The sequence below is a fragment of the Varanus komodoensis genome, unplaced genomic scaffold (assembly GCF_004798865.1).
Source record: "Varanus komodoensis strain SLA01 unplaced genomic scaffold, ASM479886v1 scaffold37, whole genome shotgun sequence".
NCBI classification, from domain to species: domain Eukaryota; kingdom Metazoa; phylum Chordata; class Lepidosauria; order Squamata; family Varanidae; genus Varanus; species Varanus komodoensis.
Window position 1 is genome coordinate 7,503,702 of NW_025335889.1, and position 22,071 is coordinate 7,525,772.

The 22,071-nt window shown below is 42.2% G+C and overlaps 1 protein-coding gene across 3 annotated transcripts in view; it reads left to right on the top strand.

Moving 5' to 3' along the window:
* The window catches only part of ARHGAP40 (Rho GTPase activating protein 40), a 65,192-nt gene that overhangs the window by 36,851 nt on the left and 6,270 nt on the right, over positions 1 to 22,071 (top strand). For 2 of the 3 annotated variants that reach the window (XM_044440332.1, XM_044440330.1), the window contains exons 2-13: positions 6,329 to 6,531; positions 9,581 to 9,801; positions 11,768 to 11,843; positions 12,891 to 13,051; positions 13,254 to 13,419; positions 14,870 to 14,961; positions 15,078 to 15,155; positions 16,988 to 17,147; positions 17,742 to 17,824; positions 18,686 to 18,892; positions 20,202 to 20,342; positions 21,722 to 21,873. In XM_044440332.1, the coding sequence (XP_044296267.1) occupies positions 6,351 to 6,531; positions 9,581 to 9,801; positions 11,768 to 11,843; positions 12,891 to 13,051; positions 13,254 to 13,419; positions 14,870 to 14,961; positions 15,078 to 15,155; positions 16,988 to 17,147; positions 17,742 to 17,824; positions 18,686 to 18,892; positions 20,202 to 20,342; positions 21,722 to 21,873 (1,718 nt within the window). In that variant the 5' untranslated portion in view covers positions 6,329 to 6,350. Of the gene's footprint in view, positions 1 to 352; positions 358 to 6,328; positions 6,532 to 9,580; positions 9,802 to 11,767; positions 11,844 to 12,890; positions 13,052 to 13,253; positions 13,420 to 14,869; positions 14,962 to 15,077; positions 15,156 to 16,987; positions 17,148 to 17,741; positions 17,825 to 18,685; positions 18,893 to 20,201; positions 20,343 to 21,721; positions 21,874 to 22,071 lie in introns of those variants that run through there. The other variant, XM_044440333.1, reaches the window with a different exon arrangement.

The window sequence follows — 22,071 nt, forward strand, 5'->3', positions numbered from 1 at the left end:
GAGATACTCTTCAGCGCAAAAAAGGCAATTTGTGATTTAAAATTTTAAAACGTCACACCTCAGCAAAATTAAGGACAGGAAAAACAATGTAGGGCAAATAAGTTTAGAATCATTGAAAAGCCATTCAGAACAACAGCATCAAAGGGGCCAATATAACTGCCTTCTCTAATTGGTGTTGGGGCTCAGGATTACATGGGTTCTGTATATGTGCAGCTGTATGTGCATAGCCCTATCTAGACGTTCATGTTGTACATATAGATGCTGTGGCAATAGGGTAACATGCCATCATGGGCACAATGCTGGGGTGGGGACACACATTCAACTAAACTGGTTTTTTTTTTTAAACATCCATAGAAAGTATAGGAAATTGCCATTTAATATTGGATAGTACTGAATGTAGCATCTCACAATGCAAAGAAAAGGTAAAAGAGTCTTGTGGCACTTGAAGACTAAAAAAGATTTTATGGGAGGGGTGCCCAACACAATGCCTGCAGAGATTTTCCAATGTAGTGCCTACAGACAAACATTTTTTTAAAAATTTGCCTGTTTGCAATATATTTACCTGCATTTGTATGAAGTGCATATGACTTTGTAGCAAGTATGCAAAGACAAACGGAAATGTGAAGACATAAGGATGTCTTTGAAACATAGAAACAGCGCGAGTCAGAAGGGGTCTCCTGGGCCATCTAGTCTGACCCCTGGCTCCACTCACGACATGCTCACCATGTGCATGTCTAGCCTATCCTTGAACACCCGCACCGATGGGGCCTCAACCACCTCCCAGAGAAGCCCATTCCATACCCTCAGTGTTCTGACTGTCAGGAAGTGCTTCTGGCATCTAAATGGAACCTTGGTTCCCTGAGCTTTGCTTCGTTGGAGCTCCATTGAAGTTGGCATCTACATGCCAATTTCATGCATTTATAAGTTATTGTAAGGTCCTCCTTGCATTATAGGAGGTGAGTGTTTGTTTTTCAAATGTTGTAGTACTGATCTTTTAGATATCAAAAGGATACAAAGAATCCATTTCTATGAAGCAGGTAAATGATTTAAAAATGTGTGTACATCAGCAAATATTAAAGACTGTTCTAATACAAAAATTTATCTGTGTGATAACTTTCCTTCTGAAAGATGCAGCTCTGGACATTTCAAAAACATGTTTAAAAGAAGTGTTAGTTAACACTTAAATGAATTAGACGATCTTTTATATACACATGGCTGGGAGTGGGGGATTATAAATAGTGATCTCATTGCTAACAATTTCTTACCTTCCAAAACCCACTCCCATCTGTATATAATATCTAACTTTGTTGTTGTTGTTAGTCACGCAGTCATGTCCGACCCATTGCGACCCCATGGACAACATTCCTCCAGGCCTTCCTGTCCTCCACCATCCCCCGGGGTCCACTTAAGCTCACACTCACTGCCCCAGTGACTCCAACCAGCCACCTCATTTTCTGCCGTCCCCCTCTTCTTTCGCCATCAATTGTTCCCAGCATTAGGCTCTTCTCCAGGGAGTCCTTCCTTCTCATTAGGTGGCCAAAGTATTTGAGTTTCATCTTCAGTATCTGGCCTTCTAAAGAGCAGTCAGGGTTGATCTCCTCTAGGACTCACCGGTTTGATCGCCTTGCAGTCCAAGGGACCCGCAGCAGTCTCCTCTAGCACCACAATTCAAAGGCCTCAATTCTTCGGCACTCAGCCTTCCTTATGGTCCAACTTTCACAGCCATAAATTGCAACTGGGAAAACCATAGCCTTGACTATACGAACTTTTGTCAGCAGGGTGATGTCTCTGCTTTTTAGTATGCTGTCTAGATTTGTCATAGCTTTCCTCCCCAGGAGCAAGTCTTTTAATTTCTTGTCAGCAGTCCCCATCTGCAGTGATCTTGGAGCCCAGGAAAATAAAACCTGTCACTACGTCCATGTCTTCCTCATCTATTTGGCAAGGAAGTAAGAGGACCGGATGCCATGATCTTAGTTTTCTTAATGTTGAGTTTCAAGCCAACTTTTGCACTCTCCTCCTTCACCTGCATCTAGAATCTCTTTAGTTCCTCTTCACTTTCTGCCATCAGAGTGGTATCATCTGCATATCTGAGGTTGTTGCCTGTCGCCTCCATTAGCTTTGTTGTTGCTCAGACTTCCTAAGGCCCATTTGACTTAACTTTCTAGGATGTCTGGCTCAAGGTCAGTGCCCACCCCATCGTGATTAAAAGGGGTGTTAAGCTCTTTCTTGCATAGTTCTGTGTAATCTTGCCACCTCTTCTTAATCTCTTATGCCTCTGTTAGGTCCCTGCCATTTTGATCCTTTATCATACCCATCTTTGCATGAAACATTCCCTTCATATTTCCAATTTTCTTGAAGAGATCTCTGGTCCTCCCTATTCTATTGTTTTCTGCTATTTCTTTGCACTGTTCATATATGAAGGCATTCTTATCTCTTCTAGCCATTCTCTGGAATTCTGCATTCAGTTGGGTGTATTTTTCTCTTTCTCCCTTGTCTTTTTCTTCCCTTCTTTCCTCAGCTATTTGTAAAGCTTCCTCAGACAGCCATTTTGCTTCCTTGCATTTCTTTTTCTTTGGGATCGTATTAGTTGTTATCTCTTGTACAATGTTGCAAACCTCCATCCATAGTTCTTCAGGCACTCTGTCTGTCAGATCTAATTCCTTAAATCTGTTTGTCACCTCTACTATATATTCATCAGGGATATGATTTAGGTCATACCTGAGTACCCTAGTGCTTTTCCCTACTTTCTTCAATTTAAGCGTAAATTTTGCAAATAGAAGCTCATGATCTGAGCTACAGTCAGCTCCTGGTCTAGTTTTTACTGACTGTATAGAGCTTCTCCATCTTTGGCTGCAGAGCACATAGTCGGTCTGATTTCTGTGTTGACCGTCTGGTGATGTCCATGTGTAGAGTCGTCTCTTGGGTTGTTCGAAAAGAGTGTTTGCTATGACCATTGTATTCTCTTGACAAAATTCGACCAGCCTGTGCCCTACTTCATTTTGTACTCCAAGGCCCAACTTGCCTGTTATTCCGATTATCTTTTGGCTTCCTACTTTAGCATTCCAATCCCCCATGATGATAAGGACATCATTTTTTGGTGTTAATTCTAGAAGATGTTGTAGGCCTTCATAGAACTGGTCAACTTCAGCCTCTTCAGCACCAGTGGTTGGGACGTAGACTTGGACTACTGTGATGTTGAATGTTTTGCCTTGGATTCGAACTGAGATCATTCTGTCATTTTGGAGATTGTACCCCAGTACTGCTTTTCCTACTCTTTTATTGACTATGAAGGCTACTCCATTTCTTCTGAGGGATTCTTGCCCGCAGTAGTCTACCTGATGGTCATCTGAATTAAATTCACCCATTCCTGTCCATTTTAGTTCACTGATTCCTAAGATGTCGATGTTCAGTCTTGTCATCTCTTGTTTGACCACATCCAGCTTGCCTTGATTCATGGATCTTACATTCCAGGTTCCTATGGAGTATAGATCTTTACAGCATCAGACTCTCCTTTCACCACCAGATACATCTGCAACTGAGTGTCCTTTTGGCTTTGACCCAGTCACTTCATTCTTTCTGGCGCTACTAGTACTAGCCCTCTGCTCTTCCCCAGTAGCATATTGGACACCTTTCGACCTAAGGGGCTCATCTTCCGACATCGTATCTTTTTGCCTTTTGGTACTGTCCATGGGGTTTTCATGGCAAAGATACTGAAGTGGGTTGCCATTTCCTTCTCCAGTGGATCACGTTTTGTCAGAGCTCTCTGGTATGACCTGTCTGTCTTGGGTGGGCCTGCACGGCATAGCTCATAGCTTCATTGAACTACACAAGCCCCTTCGCCACGACAAGGCAGTGATCCATGAAGGGGAATATCTAACTTGCAATTTAGAATAATGCTTCCTGTTCTGATGAAGTGAACCATGGGTCACAAGAGTTTGTAACATAATAAATTGGTTAGCTTTTAAAGTCCCAAAAGACTTTACTTCTTCTTCGTGTTCTGCATAACTTACATTCAGGCTTCCTTCTTTTTTAGTAAAGAGGCTTTTCAACTTCTTTAAGCTGTGTTTTCTCAAAGATGAGTTCAAACCTAACTTATATATGTATTCTTTTTATTTTTATACTTGTATACTGCTAACTATTAAAATAGGAATCTTTTTGGATGTCAAGAATTTGTAAGATGATTTAAACATTCAAAAAATACTTAATATGATATATACCTATGATTTGTGGAATTTTCATTTGCTGCATCTTCAACTTAATTTCCTGCTATAAGCATTGATTCATGCAGAAGAATATGCTTAATCTTCATAGACCCCCATGATGTTATTCTCAATTCGTCTTTTTGTACGAGCTACTAAGCATGATTATCCCTGTGTAGTTTGGATTTCTCAAAATGCTTGGGAAAATGCCATTCTTTTTTAAGGAGAATATGATGTGTAAAATCCTGGAAGCAATGCAGTTGTACAGTTCTACAAAGTGAAGTTGATGTTGGTGCCAAAGGACATCAAGGTGATTTCTTGTGATGAATAATCTTGCAAAATCATTTAACAGAAGACATATTAAAGCCTTGGATAGTTTTGTTAGCTAAAAACAGTTTATGGGGACTTAAGAAGTGCCAGCCTTATCTGTGGGAAAAAGTGACATTAATCTCAGAAGAGATTAGTTCCCTTTCTCTCTAGTTTTGCAACAAGGCTTGCTGTACCCATAATGGGTCTGCATCCTCACTTTCCTTGGCCCCAGGAACTGATTGCATGTAAGAACAGCCCATATGTTGAAACTATAAGTGGGTGTTGCCTCCACTTTCAATTATTGTGACCTCTGGACCTGGACCTTCAAACTCAGGGTTGTTTAGAGGTTAAATAATTCAGTATTCCGCTACCTATAGTATGATGTTGGGCTTATTCTGGATTGTTTGACCCCCCAAACAACCAGGCTTTCTGGGCTTGGACATGGCAGCAACCCTTCCTGAAAGCAGAAGCAATGCACCTCTGGGAGGCAGCATGTTCACTCCTGCTTGGCCAGAGCAATTCCTGAGTTAGACCCATTTCCAAAGATATTTATGTACCGGGGAACCGTATTTTCTATCTGTTCAGTTTCTTGCTAGCAGAGAGCTTTACTTTTAACACAGCTTAACATCGTTGCAGAACTCTCTGCAGAACCCCACAGCATGAGAATGAGACTCAGTAGAGATAGATTTGGCCCATGGGTAAGAGGTTTAAGACCACTGACCTGAAGCATTCTTCTGCTTAGAGGGCTGAGTTCTCCCTGGCCAGTGTTCATGGAGACCGGCTTAATTGACCTTGAGGCTGGGATGAAGAGTCTTCAGGAAATATGACCAGGCAGATCATGGACCATCAAACCATCCCTGCTTTAAGTTATTCTCATTTAAGAATCTGTAGAAATATTTTAACATACATTTAAATACTGGACAGATCTGGGCAGGTCACATGGTACAGTATAGGAGCCCTCCGGCTGCCACTAATTTTTTCTATCCTTCCGATTTTTCCAGTTCCATTTCCCCTTCATTAAAGATGACTGAAAAGCCGGGGTGGGGGGGGTGGTTAGGATTGTGGTGGTGGGGAAACTTGAGCTAGAATGCATTGTTGTACACAGTGTTTCCACCCTAGGTAAAAGATCGAGTTGTGGTCTAGCTCAAGGACACTGTAAGTCAGCTCTGCTTGACCTTGGTGGCATCCAGATGTTTTGTCTAACTGCCTAACCCCTGCCCATTGGTCATACTGGCTGGAGTGGGCCTTGTGGTCCAAAACATCTGGAGGGCACTAGGGTTAGATGAGGCTGCTGTAAGCTTTTTTCAGAGCCCCAGCTGTTGTCAAAATCCTCTTAGATGAAAGACAAACACTTTGTTTGGTAGCCTACAATGATACATATGGAGGCATAGATTTTGGTTACATTCTTTCTCCCTCCCCCCCCCTTTTAATTTTAGGGGATGAAAATAAGGATCAATCCAAATTAGATTGCTTTAATTTTCTTAAGATTGCAAATGTTTTCCTTTTGGTCACAGACCTGATCTGGGTCTTGGATGTTTCTTTTGCATGCTCCGAAGGGCATTTCCTTCTAGGTCACAGAAATGACAGTATGAGGAAATGTGAGTTGTTATAAGTTCCACTTGCTTCAAACATTGGATTCATTGTTAGCCTTCAGTTCCTGCTATTACCAAACAAAAAAGAACATTTTACAATCTTGACTCTCTTCTGGAAGTTGTCCTTGTTGATTAGGTTTGGTGAAAGTTGATACATTTGCACACTAAGTATGGATGATGAGCAAATATCCTTGTGTGTAAGGTTCTTTTTCTCTCCCTCCCTTCCAGCATCAGAAATTGCACTTGCAAAATGAGCCGCTTTCCTCGGAAGAGCTCCATGGAGCTCCTGCAGCCAGAACGCAGACACTCAAGAGCAGATTCCTCAAGCAATTTATCTATGGATACATTTTGGTTAGAGGTGGAGAGCATCAAAGAAAGTACCGAATCTGAGCCAGAAGAGTGCAACCTTACGGATGCCAAACCCCCAGAAGGTAACAATATCTTAAAGGCGTGGTGAGAACTGCGAATTGTTTCTATAACTGCTGGATTACTATGATAATCTGTTAAGTAAGAGGGCATTCTCTGGGCTCATCCCAATTTCCTACTTAAAGTACACTTGACATGGCCTACCTCAGTACTGATTATGTCATCAGCCCTTATATAATTGTATTTAAAAATACATTGCAGCTGCAAGAGGAAGAGCCCCAGTCAGATTGAAGGTCTGTGGTAGTAGCAGATGTCCCTTTTTTTATTTACCATATGTCAGGTCTGGGATGTAGGGAGTAGATGTCTGTAGTTGGAGCCCCTGGGCCAGTGGTCATGGAGGTGGATAGAGATCTTACCTGATGGGGTAGGGCCAGAGGCAAAGGTGGGAGCAAGCAAACATTGGACATCATGAAGCCATAACAGGACCAGAAGTAAAAGCAGGTTCAGGAACAGGCAAGGATCAGGTACTGACAAGGCATGGCAGTCCAAAGGTAAAGACAAGGCCAGGAGCCAGCAAGGATCAGATATTTTATTTTATTTTATTTTATTTATTTATTAAAACATTTTTATGCCGCCCAATTCGCCAAAGCCTCGGGGCGGCTTACAACAATAAGTTAAAAAATAATTACAACATTAAATTAAGTTAAAAATACAAAATACCAATATAAAATATAAAATAAGCCACCCTGGCCAGATAAAATCCAATAATATTAACAATTAAAATGCCGCTTAAATAAAAAGGTCTTCGCCTGGTGCCGAGAAACAAATAATGACGGTGCCAGGTGGACCTCTCTGGGGAGCGCATTCCATAACTTAGGTGCCACCGCAGAGAAAGCCCTCCTCCGAGTACCTACCCTCCTAATTTCTTTCATGGGGGGTTCCTGGAGAAGGGCCTCTCCCGCAGATCTCAAGGGGTGGCCGGGCATATATGGATGTAAGCGCTCCTTCAGGTAACCAGGACCCAAGCCCAAGATATAGACAAGGCACAGCAAAAATGGAGGCAGAACCAAGGTCAGTAGCAGGCGAGGATTGGATACTGACAAGGCAAGGCAGGGTCAACCAGAGGTGCAAAGGCAGAGACAGGAACAGGCAGGGATCATGGCAGAACTGAAGACAAAACAAGACTGGAGGCAGGACTGGGGCTGCAAAGCCACCAGCACAAAAGCCCACGCTACTACAGCAAAACTGAACAGCACGGCTCTTCTAGCACCTCCCAGGGCTCCCAGATGCTTGTTCATTTTCCAATCCTTGCAACTATCTATAGGTGTGCTCCTTGTCCTGCATTCACTTGCACCTCATGAGGTGAACTGAGTCGAAGTTTCAGACCTTGACACCCAAGGTCTGAAAGCTTTTACTGGAATCAGTGTTAGCTTCCCCTCGGGCAACTATTGAGCGACTATTGTCTTTGGGTTGTGGTGGAAGCATAGGGTTTAAGGCACCAAATCTAGTTTAAATCTGGCTTTGAAAGAGTCATGGTCAAACACCATGATAAGTAATTAATATGTAGTGTATACTTTGATCCGTGCCTGAGAAGAGATAGATTTTTGTTTTGTAACACCACTTCCTTGGTTTTCCTGCGTATCCAGCTAGACATAAGGGAGAAGAAATAGAAATTTTGCCAGGGACTGCTGTCCCTACCTGTTCCCTGAGGAACTCAGAAGAATCATTGCCAGCTTAGAATTGGTCATCACTTGTGGCAAATGCATATCAAAAGAAAACCAAAGCAACAACATAGGAGACTTGGATACTCCTCTTTTGGTTGAAAGTGTGTTTTGGAGAGTCTGTCCCAATAAATTCCCGTATCATAAAAAGATTTTTACTCGACTTGTTTGGAGCCACTAGATGGTGCTGCAAATAGATTTTGGTAATTCATCCTGCTAAGTGTTTTAGAAATCACCAAGTGTACAAAAAACCAAATGAAGTATTTACAAGAGCAGTAATAAAGAAGTGACATGCAAAGTGTTTGAAGGAGAATTAATTTGTAGAAAAGAAAGAGTGGACAGCCTTCTGAGAGAACTGGAATTTTATTGGCAAAGGAAATGGCAGCAGAGCCCCTGTATTTTATATGTAGATGGGATATGACAATCCCAGCATTCTGATAGCCCTCCAAAAGAAATGGAACTACAGAAATACTGAGAAAAAATATATGAGGAACATAATTTATGAAAGACCATCTGCATCTTTGTCAGGGCAGCTCCATTTTATTAGTAGTAGTAACAACAACTTAAGCATTCCGCTATTTTTGGAGTATTCCAAGTAATTACTAATAATTACTTGATAATACTCCCCACAGACCTGTGAGGTGGGTCAGTAATAACCCCAGAGTGCAAATAGGAGTTTGAGGGGCGTAGCAGAGGTGAAATTTGAATTGTGTTTTGTATTTAAACTTTGACTTGTTTGTGATAGATACCCAGAGAGCTGCCTTTGAGGTCGTTTGCATCTAGGGACCTTGTTTCATTTAGTGATGGGATATCTGTGGCTGAAGAACTTGGGTAGCTGGGATGGCAAAAACTCCTGCCTGATGCCTTGGAAAACTGCTGCCAGTTGGACTGGACATACTGCACTAAATGAACCAATATTTTGACTCAATAAGCAAAGGGGTTATATGGCTTTAATAAGGAGATCTCTGACTTTAGCAGCAGAATTAGAGGGTAAAATACAGCGTATTTCCATCCCTCCTACTCTGTGCTTTGGAAAACACGTGTTGACATTGTGTCTGTCATGCAGTAGTTAATAGCACAAACTCCCGTTCTAGTGTGGAGGTGAGGGTGGAAGTGACCACTAAAGCTCAGGATTGGACAAGTCCTACTCTGTTTCTTATATAGTAAGAGGAGAGCCTTAAAACAGGGCTGGGGAATCTGTGGCCCTCCAGATGTTGATGAGTCACTACTCTTTATCATCCCTCACTATTGCTGTGCTGTTTGAGCATCAGGTGAATGGTCATTCAGCATCTAAAGGTTCCCCAGCCCTACCTTAAACCATGTTTGGCTAAAATGATAGGCTTTTAGTCCTCCGTTTCTCTGAGGAATCATCTCCATATTTCTTGATATTTAGAAGGGGAAGCTGAAGCAGAATGGCTGCAAGATGCAGGGCTCTCTGACTTGATTGGGGACCATGCTGTGGAGAATGGCAACATTGTCCTGCTTTCCACGCTGACCAAGACGCAGGCAGCAGCTGTGCAGCGACGGCTGGATAATTACACCCGCTCCCGAAGGAAGAAGAACAAGCAGCCTGTCCGTGATGTCAGAGACATTTTTGGAGTGGTTGGCTCTGGGGTATGTTTAGGCCATGCATTGTTGTCTGCGGCTGGTTCTTTCATCCCCCCACCCATTTCCTGTACACCTCCTGGCTCTTCCTCCTTAACCGATTGGAGTGAAAGTTATTTCGTAAAGCGTCTTGACTGATAAGGTTGAATCCTGCTGTCGAATCCAGTGTGGTGTAGTGGTCAAAAATTGTCCCTTCTTGCAACTGCTATTTGCATGGGGAAGGATGTTTGTTACTCCTTTTCAGTTTCATTTCCTATTATATTGCCAAAAACAATAGTTTTTTAAAATAAAAATAAGTGTATCCTTAACTTGCAGTTGTATCAATTTCAATTCTCTCCACTGAATTATTCAACAATTTATTAAAAAGTTCAATTTTAAACAGATTAAAATTGAATCTAATTTTAATCAAACTTAAAAATGACTTAAAACCAAGGGTTGATGAGTTCCTTTCACAAAAACATCTGGACTTTTAACTGTGATTGGCAGCTTAACGACCATCAATTGAGTCACTTTTTCTGACTTGTTTAAACACAGAGCATAGTTTCCTTGTTTGTGGCTTTGAGTTACTTTTAGAACCTTTGCACCTTACCTGCCATATCCCAATCATACGTTTTTAGCCAACAAAACAATCTTCCTGCCCTTGAACAACCCAGCTTGTTAAATACTCTGTAAGGTTCGTTGGGAGACCTGCTATGTCTCAGTAATGTATGGCATGCCTGTTATGCACTGACTTGTAGCTGCTACATTCTGGAGATATCTGCAGATCTTCTTAAAGGAAAAAGAGGAGTAAGATATGTCTCTGACTCAGATGGTTCCATTGACCTTGCATATGTACCAATTTGCTTCTTGCCCTTTGATCTACATTAACTTGATGTCTAAGTTCACATCTGAAAGAGAATTTAGCCAAATGCTTTGCATTCATAAGCACTGAAACAAATGCAGAAATCATGAGTACACCCAAGCATGTGCAGAGTACCTTTTTCATAGCATGTAAATTAAGACATGTGATTTCAAGATGAGGAGAAACAAGGCAGGCTTTATTCCAAATCCCTTTCTTTGAAGTCATAGCTTGATACTCTGTGCCACAACATTTATTAAACTGCCTAAGAAATTACTAACCACTGGTTGGCAATAATTTGAATTGACAAACTATCTTCCATATGGGGAAGAGGACTCATCCACCATGTTTGCTGTTGTCCCTCAATTCTGAGTTCTGCTCTTCACTGGAGTAGCATAAAAATGAAATATCAATCTTTCCCTCTTTCTCTGTCTCCCTGCAGCCGCCATGTGTAACGTGTGTATGTGGTGATCACACTCAGTTCAGAGTAGGAAAACTGAATCTTAAAGGAAAATGTTTCAACTTCTGCCTTTTCCAGATGTTCTCACATGAATCAAAGTATCCTGTAGTTGATATGGCAGGCATAGCACAAAGAAGTATGGAATGGGTTAAAGCTATGTGGCATTAAGGTCTTAAGGCTATATATACATAAGTTTTTTCTCTTGCTTCCAATGTTACTGGATCAGGTGGCATCTCTGCAGCACTGGTAAATGAGAAAGGCTGGGATCTTCCTAAATAAAGTGCTTTGCCACTGGTTGTTCCAGTTCTTATTTAAGATTGCAGATTTGTATATGCACACACATGTATATTATACACACACACACATATGTGTATATATATATATACACACACACATATATATTATATATTACATATATTTATGTGTGTGTGAGAGAGAGAATCAGAGTACTCTTTAGTTCAGTTGTACCATTGACAAACAATGAGAGCTTCGAACACAAGCATTTTATCTCTTACCTTGGAGGATAGGAATATTTTTAGATTCCTACCTTTTTCTTCTGCAAGAATGGGGATACCTACTTTTTGTTGCATATTCTCCTATTTCTAGGATTTAGTTGCCATCCTATCTACGTAGATTTCTTTGCATGTGACTTTACTTGTTCTGTGTTCTCTCTCTAGGAGACCAAACCAGGAACAGACTCAGAAATAGATCGATTGCACCGCAGGTCTGCATCATCAAACGCCATTCAGAAATGTAAGAAGGAAAGTGTATTATGGAGAGAACGTAGGAGGCTGTTTGAATAACATGTCAACCCACCATGGGTCTTTTAATTCATAGAGGGGCTGATGTTCAGGTGGCCCTCATGTTGAATAGACATGTGAATATGTCATGCAAAGCTGGCAAGCATGGGTTCTGTGATAAATACCCATGGTCTGTTTAGGGCTGTGTGGGGGTTGGATAACTCATGTTGTCTGGGTTTATTCTCCCTGAGCGAGAGTTGCTTATGCAAGCTGAAGTTTGTGGGTGTGGTGGCTAGTCATGGGTTAAATAACCTTAGTGAAATGTGGTGAGTTATCCGAACCCTATCAGAGTATTGCTTAGAAGCGGAAGATCTATAATTCCTACCTGAGAGTGTACAAGCTAAGTAGTCCTTAAATGCTGAAGTAGGTATGAAGGATCCTGCAATGGAATTTTCTTTAGACTGCAGTCCTGTATACATTAGGAGTAAGTTCCATTGAACTGAATGGGGCTTACCTGTATGTAGATGTGTGTAGCATTACATTATAAGTGTCTCACTAAGAGTAGTTTTATGCAAATATTTTCCATGGTATTTGCTTCCTTTAATGTCTTTCCATATATATTGCAAATTGAAATATAAGACCACTGATACAGTGATTTTCAGGAGCTGAGTTATTTTAAGTATTAAAAATAGTAGGAGTAAAACTGTTGCTCTTAACTGATACTGATTGCAACTTGTTAAATATCCAAATTCTCTTGCGTGTTCACATGAGCAAGAAAATACAGAATAAAAATTTACACTCAGACCAGGTTGCTGCAATTTTTTTTATACCAAGACTTTGCCAGTAATTTTAAAGTTTAAGAACAGGCAAGTTCAGTCCCATCATAGACTGTAATATATTGTCAGAGGATATTCCATTAAAATGGTTGTTTAAAATGGAACTTCAGTCCATAGGCTGTGAGGCCATCCATCTATTTCTGCTGTTCTTATTAGCTTTACAGATCTCTTATATAAAGATTTTTTATTTCTGTTTTTCCCCCCCAAATCCCCCCCCCCCTTAGCTGATACAGTGGAAAACCAAGACTTCCCATCGCCATTGAGGGGTTCTGCAAGAGAAGAGTTCTTCAGCACAGAAATTGCTTATTCAGAGCAAGCAGCCATCCTTCTCAAAGGATCATTCCCAAGGGAATCTAGGAGGATCAAGGATGAGAGTTTTTTACCTGTAAGACTTTGTTTCATTTACTTGGGTGCATGTGTGCATTTGATAATGAAAAGGGGAAAAAAGAATGAAAGGAGAACATTGGCAGAATTTATTTATTTATTTATTTAATTTAATTTCTATACCACCCAACAGCCAAAGCTCTCTGTTAGTATTGGCCCTGAAGGGTCACACTGATCCTTCCTTTTTGTCCTTCTTGGTTTAGAAATTTAGTATCTCCAAAGGCAGGCTGGGAGTAACCAGGATAGGTGATCTGTCGCTGCAAGATATGAAGAAAATCCCCACGTTGGCACTCATTGAGCTAACTGCTCTCTGTGACGTCGTTGGCTTAGAGCTGAAGAGAAACAAGGCAGTAAAACGGAAAGTGGCAGGTAGCTTTTCCTCATTCCTCTTTTAATTATGAATTTAACTTCATGTAATTCTTGTCAGTGATTGCAATTAGGGAAAGCCGCAGTTGGTAGTGTGCCAGATTTGAAAGAGAGAGGAGTGCCGGCAAGAGTTTTCTCCCTCCCTGATTGCTAATGTGATCATTCAGCAAATTTGATGCAGGTGAAGTGGGTGTGGGGAGCCTCGGAGCCATTGGTCTGGGATGCTTCTTGGTCCAGCCCACAGCATTACTTCCACCTTGTGTACCTGTGTACACAAGTAGTTTGAGGAGGGGACCTGTACATCTAATTACTAAGTGTGTGAGCATGTATATGCGCATGCACACATATCTGGGGGTAGAAGGGCTAATGCTTCCCTCCCTCCCTGTGTCCTCCTAAAATAATTCCTCAACTTAGAAAAATAGGATCAAGTCATGCAAATGAAACCTGTTTTGCTAAGCCTAATGGCCATAGGACAAGCTGGGATAGATGAGGGGATGTCAGATGGGGCAGGGAGAAAGAGGAGGAGATACAGAGGACATTAGAAGGCTTGTGAGGATGGAGGGGAGTGTGAGCGAGTGAGGGGTGGGATGCGATGCGATGCAGGGGCTCTGGTCCAGCTCACTACTGCCATATGGTCCACTTGAAGGAATTGCGCACTAGAAGAGAGGTTCTCTATCCCAGCTTCCACAGGTTGAACTGATCTCCACCAGTGTGGGCAGTTCTAAAAGAAAGTTGCGCAGATTCATCAGGCTCTCCAGGACGACTAGTCCTGGTGGCTCTATGGTTACTGCAGTATCGGAGGCAGTGTGCCGTATGTATGCCAATTGCTTGGAACGTGTGTGGGAAGGTGCAGCTGCACTCATGCCCTGCTGGTCGGTTTCCCATGGACAGCTGGGCAGCCACTGGGTGAATAGAGTGCTGGACTGCTCTGGGCTCCATCAGCACTGGGCCATTTGTTCCTATCCACACACCAAATAGGGAAGGAGCTAGTGTGGACTGGCATTACTTACACAGTCTCATGCAAGACGTGCACAGGGCTCTGTTGTACCTACTTTTTTGTGAGATACTCCTAGGACAAATACTTGCACATCTGGGACAAATTAACCTATAAGCACGCCCTCTAGCATGGAACTGGGTGCATCACACCTGAACAATTGGTGCTGTGACATGTCAAGCTGACCACAGTGCAGAGTGAGTCCATTCTGTGGTGACATCCCACTGTAAAATTACAGTCATGCCAAATTGCCTTTTTGGTATTCCATTGCTTCTGGGGGAAAAAACCATTTTGCTTCTGTTGACTGTTGTTAAGTATAGCTGTTTCCTGCTATATCTTGCTAGTTTGCCCTGCTAATGATTTCCACGCCATCACTTTCTGTTTTTCTGCTGATTGCTGTCATACTTTTTATGAAATATTTATAAATAGTGACGTATAACACTGTATCCCCCATTGCAGAGCATAAGCTTTTTGGAGTTCCCCTTGGCACTTTGTTAGAAAATGATCAGAAGCTCCTCCCAAATACCAGAGTTCCATTAATCCTGCAAGCAGTAAGTCTTTGTGGTTAAGTTTGCGTGTGGGGGGTGGGTGTTTATCCTTTGCTTGCAATTTTGCCGTAACCTCTTGATGTCTTTTTATGCTGAAATCCTTCCATTTTGCTTCCTAGTTGCTGTCCTGTTTGGAAAAAAGGGGGCTAGACACTGAAGGAATCTTGAGAGTTTCAGGATCACAGAGCCGCATTAAGGTATAGTGCAGGGGGAGATATATCAGAAGTCATTCATGAGCTACTCAAGAATTTTCTAATAGGTGGGCAGCTGTCACTTTCGTTCTTCAGATGTAGGAGAGTGCCCTAAACAAAAGTGGTCAGAAGGAGGCCCATGGCTCACCTGTGGTCTGCTGGCCCATTTCTGATGGACCTTCTAGCATGGTCTTTCTCAGCTTGGTGCTCTCCAGATGTCTTGGATGGTAGCTCAGAGGATTCCTGAGCACTGGCCATGCTGGCTGGGGCAGATGGGATATTAAGTCTAAATCATCTGAAGTGCACGAGTTCGGGAAAGCCAGACCTAGCATCTTTTGGTGCCTGGATATTATAAAGGAGAATACTACACTAGCAAGTTACCTTGTTCCTGCCGGGAGGTGGGTAGGTGTGTGGGGAGAGAGAGAAAAAAGGAATACAGAGCTGGGTGAATAAAACCTGCATCATTAGCTATATAACCCCACTGGTTTTGCCATACAATGAGGAGGATGTGAGTCTTGATCTGCCCAACTTGAACAGCATGTCTCTGAGTAGACCTGCAGGAAGTAATGGTGATGGGTAGATGCCTAATGCAGCAAATCCTTATACCTTTCGCTCTTTCCCTAGTAGTATTGCTGAACCCCAGTCACAGCCCCTGGGCCTTTTTCAGGACTCCACCCCCTAGGAGTTATTGTGTGTTGTCCAGATACATTCACCTCATATTCAGGGTTACTTAGCTCACATTGTTTATAGTTGCGTCATTAAGAGATCCTGGGGATGTGCTCTTAGTTTATCAGTTTAAAAGGCTGACAGGCTACAGGGATTCTCGATGCAGATCACAAACACACTCTGTGTGTGTAAGGTGAGGTGACAGTGAGGCCCCAGCCACCTTGAGGGTTTTGGAGCATGCTCTGGATCTTCTGTAGCAAGTTAAGAGGATACTGAGCAGGTCTGTTTTTGTGAAAAGGGTTTCTTGAGAAGAGATATTTTGAAAGCCACTGGTATAATGCAGGGTAGTAGTGTGTGTTAGTGAATGTAAAATGTTTGGTATATTTTTCTTTGCCTCCTATTGCTTGCAGAAGTGTCAGTATAAGTTGCTATTCTTGGCTAAACCAGAAGGGGGCAGCTGGAAGCAGAAATGATCTCTTCTGTAGACTCTTCTGAAGACATAATAATCCTTCCAAACGGTTGTTGTGCTCACCTCCTTTTTGCACGCGTGTGTCTGAGTGCGTGCGCGCACACACACACACACACACAGTGTTCTGTAAATTGTCATGTGTTACAGGATAATTATAGTTGGCTTTCCTCCAACTAGTTCTTCTCTTACTGTTCTTGGGGGACATCTCAATTTTCCCAATTTTTATAGTGCAGTGTATTTTGTCACTTGCAAAATGCAAGCCTTGCACCCCGCAGACCCTAGTCTATTAATAATATTTGTAGTTCTTTTTTCAGAGTTGAGATGTGGGATGAAAAGGACGTTCTGTAGAAACACTGCTTTGCTTTCCCCTTATACTCCAACCTTTAATTTTTATTGGGTCTTTGACACTTTTCCACTATCAGGTTATGGCTCTACCTGTAGCTTCAGTTGTGGCACTCTACCTGTGAAATAGTCTCCCCAAAGAGGTTTACCTCTATTGTGGTCTTTTTGATACTAAGTGAATTTATCCTAGGCATTTGTAGCACTGTGTTTATTTTGCTGAATTATTTTTACCCTGTTGGTTTTACTGTGTGTAGCTCTTACCATGGTTTTGCTTTTTGTATTTTGTTTCCTCAATTTACCAGTTTGCTGCCTAGAGAATTGTGGTTATTGGGGATAATAAATCACTATTTTCCTCCTTCAGAGTCTGGAACAAAAACTGGAAAGTGAATTCTATACTGGCGTCTTCCAGTGGGACGAGGTGCACCAAAATGATGTGTCTGGCTTGTTAAAGAGGTTCATTCGGGAACTTCCCACTCCTCTCCTGACAGCGGAATACTTGCCTGCTTTCGCAGCTGTGCAGAGTGAGTCCTTGGCCAAAGAGGCCAGCTTCTTGCAGTCCTTTACAGCTTTAAGAACTACTTCCTCATTCACTTCCTTGTCCAGTACATTAGAGAGCTAGTATGATGTAGGGGTCTTTCAATTGGACATGGACTTAAGGGATCTTGACCCTTTGTGTATGTGGAGGGTGGAATTTCTTGTTCATTCATGGGCAATTCTGAACCTAAATTGTCCAGACTTACTTGGAAGGATGGTGTGGTACAGATGTGATTGATGATTAGCTGTATTCTGTTAATGCACAAGCTTTTTCAGGTTGTTGCATAGGAACAAAAACAGTGACAGTCAGAGATTTGGACATGGCAGTGTCTGTGTACTGAAGTAGTCTGAATAATGGCAGCCATGGAAGTTTGATTCTTCCTGGTGCTGGCAGCATGTACTCCTCTGTGCTTAAGGTTTCCTGTGTAAGTGCATGTTGAATGCACTGTGGCTGAGCTGAGGGCAAGTGTGAACTCTGCAACTTGGGCACTCTGACAGGTGATACAATGTCTTAGAGAGGCTCCAGGGCTAAAGGTTTCTTCTTCACAGATTTCAAATGTAGATTGTTCTCTCCACTACAGATATCCCAGACCTGAAACAGAGGCTGCAGGCTCTCAATCTCCTTATACTGATTTTGCCAGAACCCAACCGGAACACCCTGAAGGTAATGTGACCGTCACTTGTGGTATCAGTTGTTGTGGAACTGTTGCCATGCACCTGGGTCATGAGTGTCATGAGCTGTGCACTTCCTGTGGCCATGAGTCAGCAGGGAGAAGACAAGCTTGGTAACAGAGCCAGTGATTCCTCTGTTTGTGCTCCTCTATTGCCTTCTCCTGTTACTGGGTCCTTGTCTGGCGAGGCTGATAAGGCATTCTGTTCTTGTCCGCCTTATACCTTGAAAGCTCCTCGTAAACTGGGATAGATGGACCATGGTATAAATGATTAGCAGTCTCATCCATATTATACTATCCTGTGCTTAAAAACTCTTTATCTTTGTATATGGATACATTACCTTCATGAACAAATGAATATTGACAAATGTAGCCTACATGCCACCCTGAATTCCATTTCAAGGTGCAATTTATACATCATCTTTAGTTCATTTATTCATCTGTTTAGTGCATGTCTATGTTACCCAATAAATTCGCCCTTGTACTCTAGTTTTTAATGGTATTGTTTCTCAGGAGTGAATCACTGTAAAGCTATGTAAGACCCATATTTTGAAATAGTAGATTTCTTGGCAATATTGGGAACTTGTTTTCACCCTGCAGATTACAATTAAGAACTCATCTAGTCTGCTGCCCTGACATGAAAGCATTTTAATGTGCACAGTAGTACAGCATTATGTTTTTAGGATAGTAAGGAGAGTAAGACAACACAGTAATCTCCTGATACTGCAGTTCTTTCAAGGAAAGAGCTCTTATCTGTAAGCAGTCTTTGCCATTCCTTTTCTTGCCATGCTATGATTTCTTGTTTGCTAGCAGCTGGTTTTTGACAATAAGCACAGTTTTCTGCTCTCTTGCAGGCTCTGCTGGAATTTCTAAGACTGGTGGTTACCAGGGAGAGAAAAAACAAAATGACTCTTTGGAACGTTTCTACAGTTATTGCCCCAAATCTCTTCATGCACAAAGGATTACCAAACAAGATCCCAGAAGGGAAGGAGAAACACCTAGCAGAAGGAGCAGCAGACATAGTACGGATGATGATTCATTACCAGGATTTGCTGTGGACAGTAAGTTGGGTCATGTTTCCTAAGCCATTCTTAAACTGCTAGTAATAACACTCAAGTATGTGTTGCATTTGAATTGATTGATTCTTATTTAAAGGTATGTCAGCATGATATCTCACTAGACCAACCAAAAGATTGCATGCAAAAAAGCAGACTTTCAAGATCTCTGGATACGTTCTTCCAGCAAGATGTTACAAAAACAGGTTTGTTGGGAAAGGCAGGGAATGGGGAGGAGAAGAAAAAATACAAATGACTTGATGGTGAATTCATTCTGCAAGTTGAGAATTCCAAATGAAGTGGGGAGGAGAATGTGCTGACATTCAGTTCAGGATCTGCAGGTCAGCTGATGGTTGATCATATTCACAAGTTTAATAGTTAATCAAGGTTATTAGAATTCACAAGTTTAAAAAATCCAGTCTAAAAAACGTTCTTGTCATGTGAAGAACCACAATGCCAGGGATGGTTTAGAAACAACCAGTGGGTTCCAGGGGTCTAGTGGGTGAAGTTACCAGAGATCCAGGTGCCAAGTAACAGAGTTTAAATAGCTTTGGTTCCTTGTCAGTACTCAGAGCCAGGAGCAATAGTCCCAAATAAAACAGGGATAGGAGAATAAACTGGAAGAGGAAGCATGAGAAAGGAGTTAGCTTTGAGAACAAGAAGGTTTTCCTGAAAAAAAATATGTAGGATGCCAATTTTAACATGACATGTTAGGAGGAGGGAAGTGTTCACATGAAGGTAGAACATGTGGTAGAAGACAGAAATGAGGAAAGGGAACCAAGGGGAACCAGTGTGTAGTAACATGTTCCAAGTATCAGAAGTAGGAGAGTAAAAGATGCTGTAAAAAGCCCATAAGCAGCACAGAGAGACCTAAAACTAAGGTGCAGGAAGGAGAACATAATGGAAGCAGAAGTTCTGCAGGAGACAGAAGAAGTCAATGTGACAAAGTGGTGGTTGTGTCAAATTGGGTCTCAGGAGATCCAGAGAGATTTCATTCCAGAGCAAGGCCACCCATGAGGATTGCAGTGGTCCAATGGTCTATATCGGGGGAGATTATCTTTCAGGTAACCTGGACCCAAGTTGTTTCAGACTTTATATGACAGTAATAAAACATTGATCTTGGCTCAGTAGCAGACTGGTGTGAAGGAAGATCAAACTGCTTGATCTTCTGGTGTTCTTACTCCTAGGTCTTCTGTTTCCCCTGTCTTCAGGAGATATTGTCAGCATTTTTGGGTCATGAGTAAATTGTATGACAAAATAGTCACCTCTGTCTTTCTCTCCCTCTCCCCTCCCTTCACTTTTCCATTTCTTTCAGGTTGCGTCTTTCTTGGTAACTCAAGTAAGAAAAATGAACGAGAGCAACAGCAGGAAGTACCAGTTTTGTGACAGGAAGTTCAAAAATCTGTTAAGGAAGATTCACACAGACAAGGAAAAGACAGAGAAGAACCATAGTGAAGTGAGTGACATTCTTCCTGCCCACTTACCATATTGCTGACCATCAAAGGGTGAGACTAGGGAAGCCCAGATCCATGCACGATCACTTTTTGGCACGTGGAAATGACAGGAAAAGCCGTTCTATGCTGACTAGAATGTGCATAATGCGCACAATAAGACTGGTCTGGATACAGGCAAAGGCTGCTAAAGGTATATGCCAAGGATTGTGTCTGTGCATGCATGTATACATGAACAAATGAAAAGTGTGAGAACACAGTGACTCACCAGCATTACAGCTACATGACACACATGTTCCAGGGATGGGTACCGGTGCTGCTGTCTGAGGTGCCCTTTACAATATTTTCAGCTGGATATTCTCACTTCAAAGCTTAGCTGTTATTCAACCAAGGGACAGGATGGGACGGACAAAGTGATACAGGCCTTCCTAAAAAGAAATGTAACAGTTGCAAGAGCAGTTGAGTGGCAGACAAGGCCAGCCGTACTATTAGGCTGAGGTGGCTGAAACCTCAGAAGGGTGTTGGAGAGGAATGCTGAGTGCAGTGCAGCCTACCCTGTGCCCATAAGCTTGTTTGCTGCTGCAAGCATAGCCGAGGATGCTTTCTCATCACTAGTGCTCAAAAAGATGTTTCGGCTGGTTGAACTGCCAGCTTTTGTACGTGGACTGAGGCAGGGTCATCATCTTGTTCTTGTCTCATGCAGCCAAGTTTTGGGCTGACGCTGGAGCAAAACCTGAGATCCAGTCCAATCTAGGAATGATCTGCTGTTCCCTAGTTTTGCATTTTAAAGAAAGTATTTTCTTCTATTTTCTTTGTCTGTCTGCTTTTAAGTTGGTACTGAGTTCAGTGGTAGAGAAGCAGCCCTTTTTTTTCTTTTTCTGGAGTCAGTTCCACATGGAACTTTGCAGGGCTCAGGGGAGCCCTTCATGATGAGAGTGAACTTGAGCAGCCAGGCTTTGAGGATCCTGACAAACTGCTTTAATGAAATACGAATGCTTTAATGCTTTCTCTGATGACTGAGTGAGAATTCATGCTGGAAATGTAAGGATGTTCACTGTGCATACACCAGGGGGCGCTCATGCTTATCCTATTTATCTTATGCTTGCTTTATTCTAGTCCAGTGGTACCACTTTGGTAGCTATATGACGAAAGTAATTTTAGTCTTCATCTTTGCTTCAGTCCTGTCCTTTGCCATCACTGCCTAATCTGATGAAGGCAGGCATACATAACAGATATTCAGAGGCAGAGAACATTTCTGAGATAGCATGCCTGTTCATTCCTTACAGCTTCATACTTACTTGTGCATGTATTTGGATGATTTTTTTTTTTACTTCTGTATTCTTGCTCCCTCTCCTTTCCCCATGCTACCTCCTCCATGTTTCAGCCCTCCAAAATAGTCAAGGTCCAGGCTTCTCTGTTCCTAAAGGACTCCTTAGAAGTTCACTTAACCAATGGAACCAAAGCTGCTGATGTCCTGAGACAGTTCCAGAAGAATCGCTCTCAGAATATTGTCAACACAGTCAACCTGTTAAAATGGTAACAGCTTTCCCCTACTTTGCCAAGTAATAATCCATTGGAAATTGTAGTCAGACCAGCAGAATTTAATAGAGATCTTTTCCATTTGCATCTTCTGTGGCTGGAAAATGAGTGCCCTGGTGATCTCCAGATATTTTGGACTTCAACTCCTGTGTACCCCAGTATTTACGGACAATGGGTAGGAATGCTGGAAGTTGT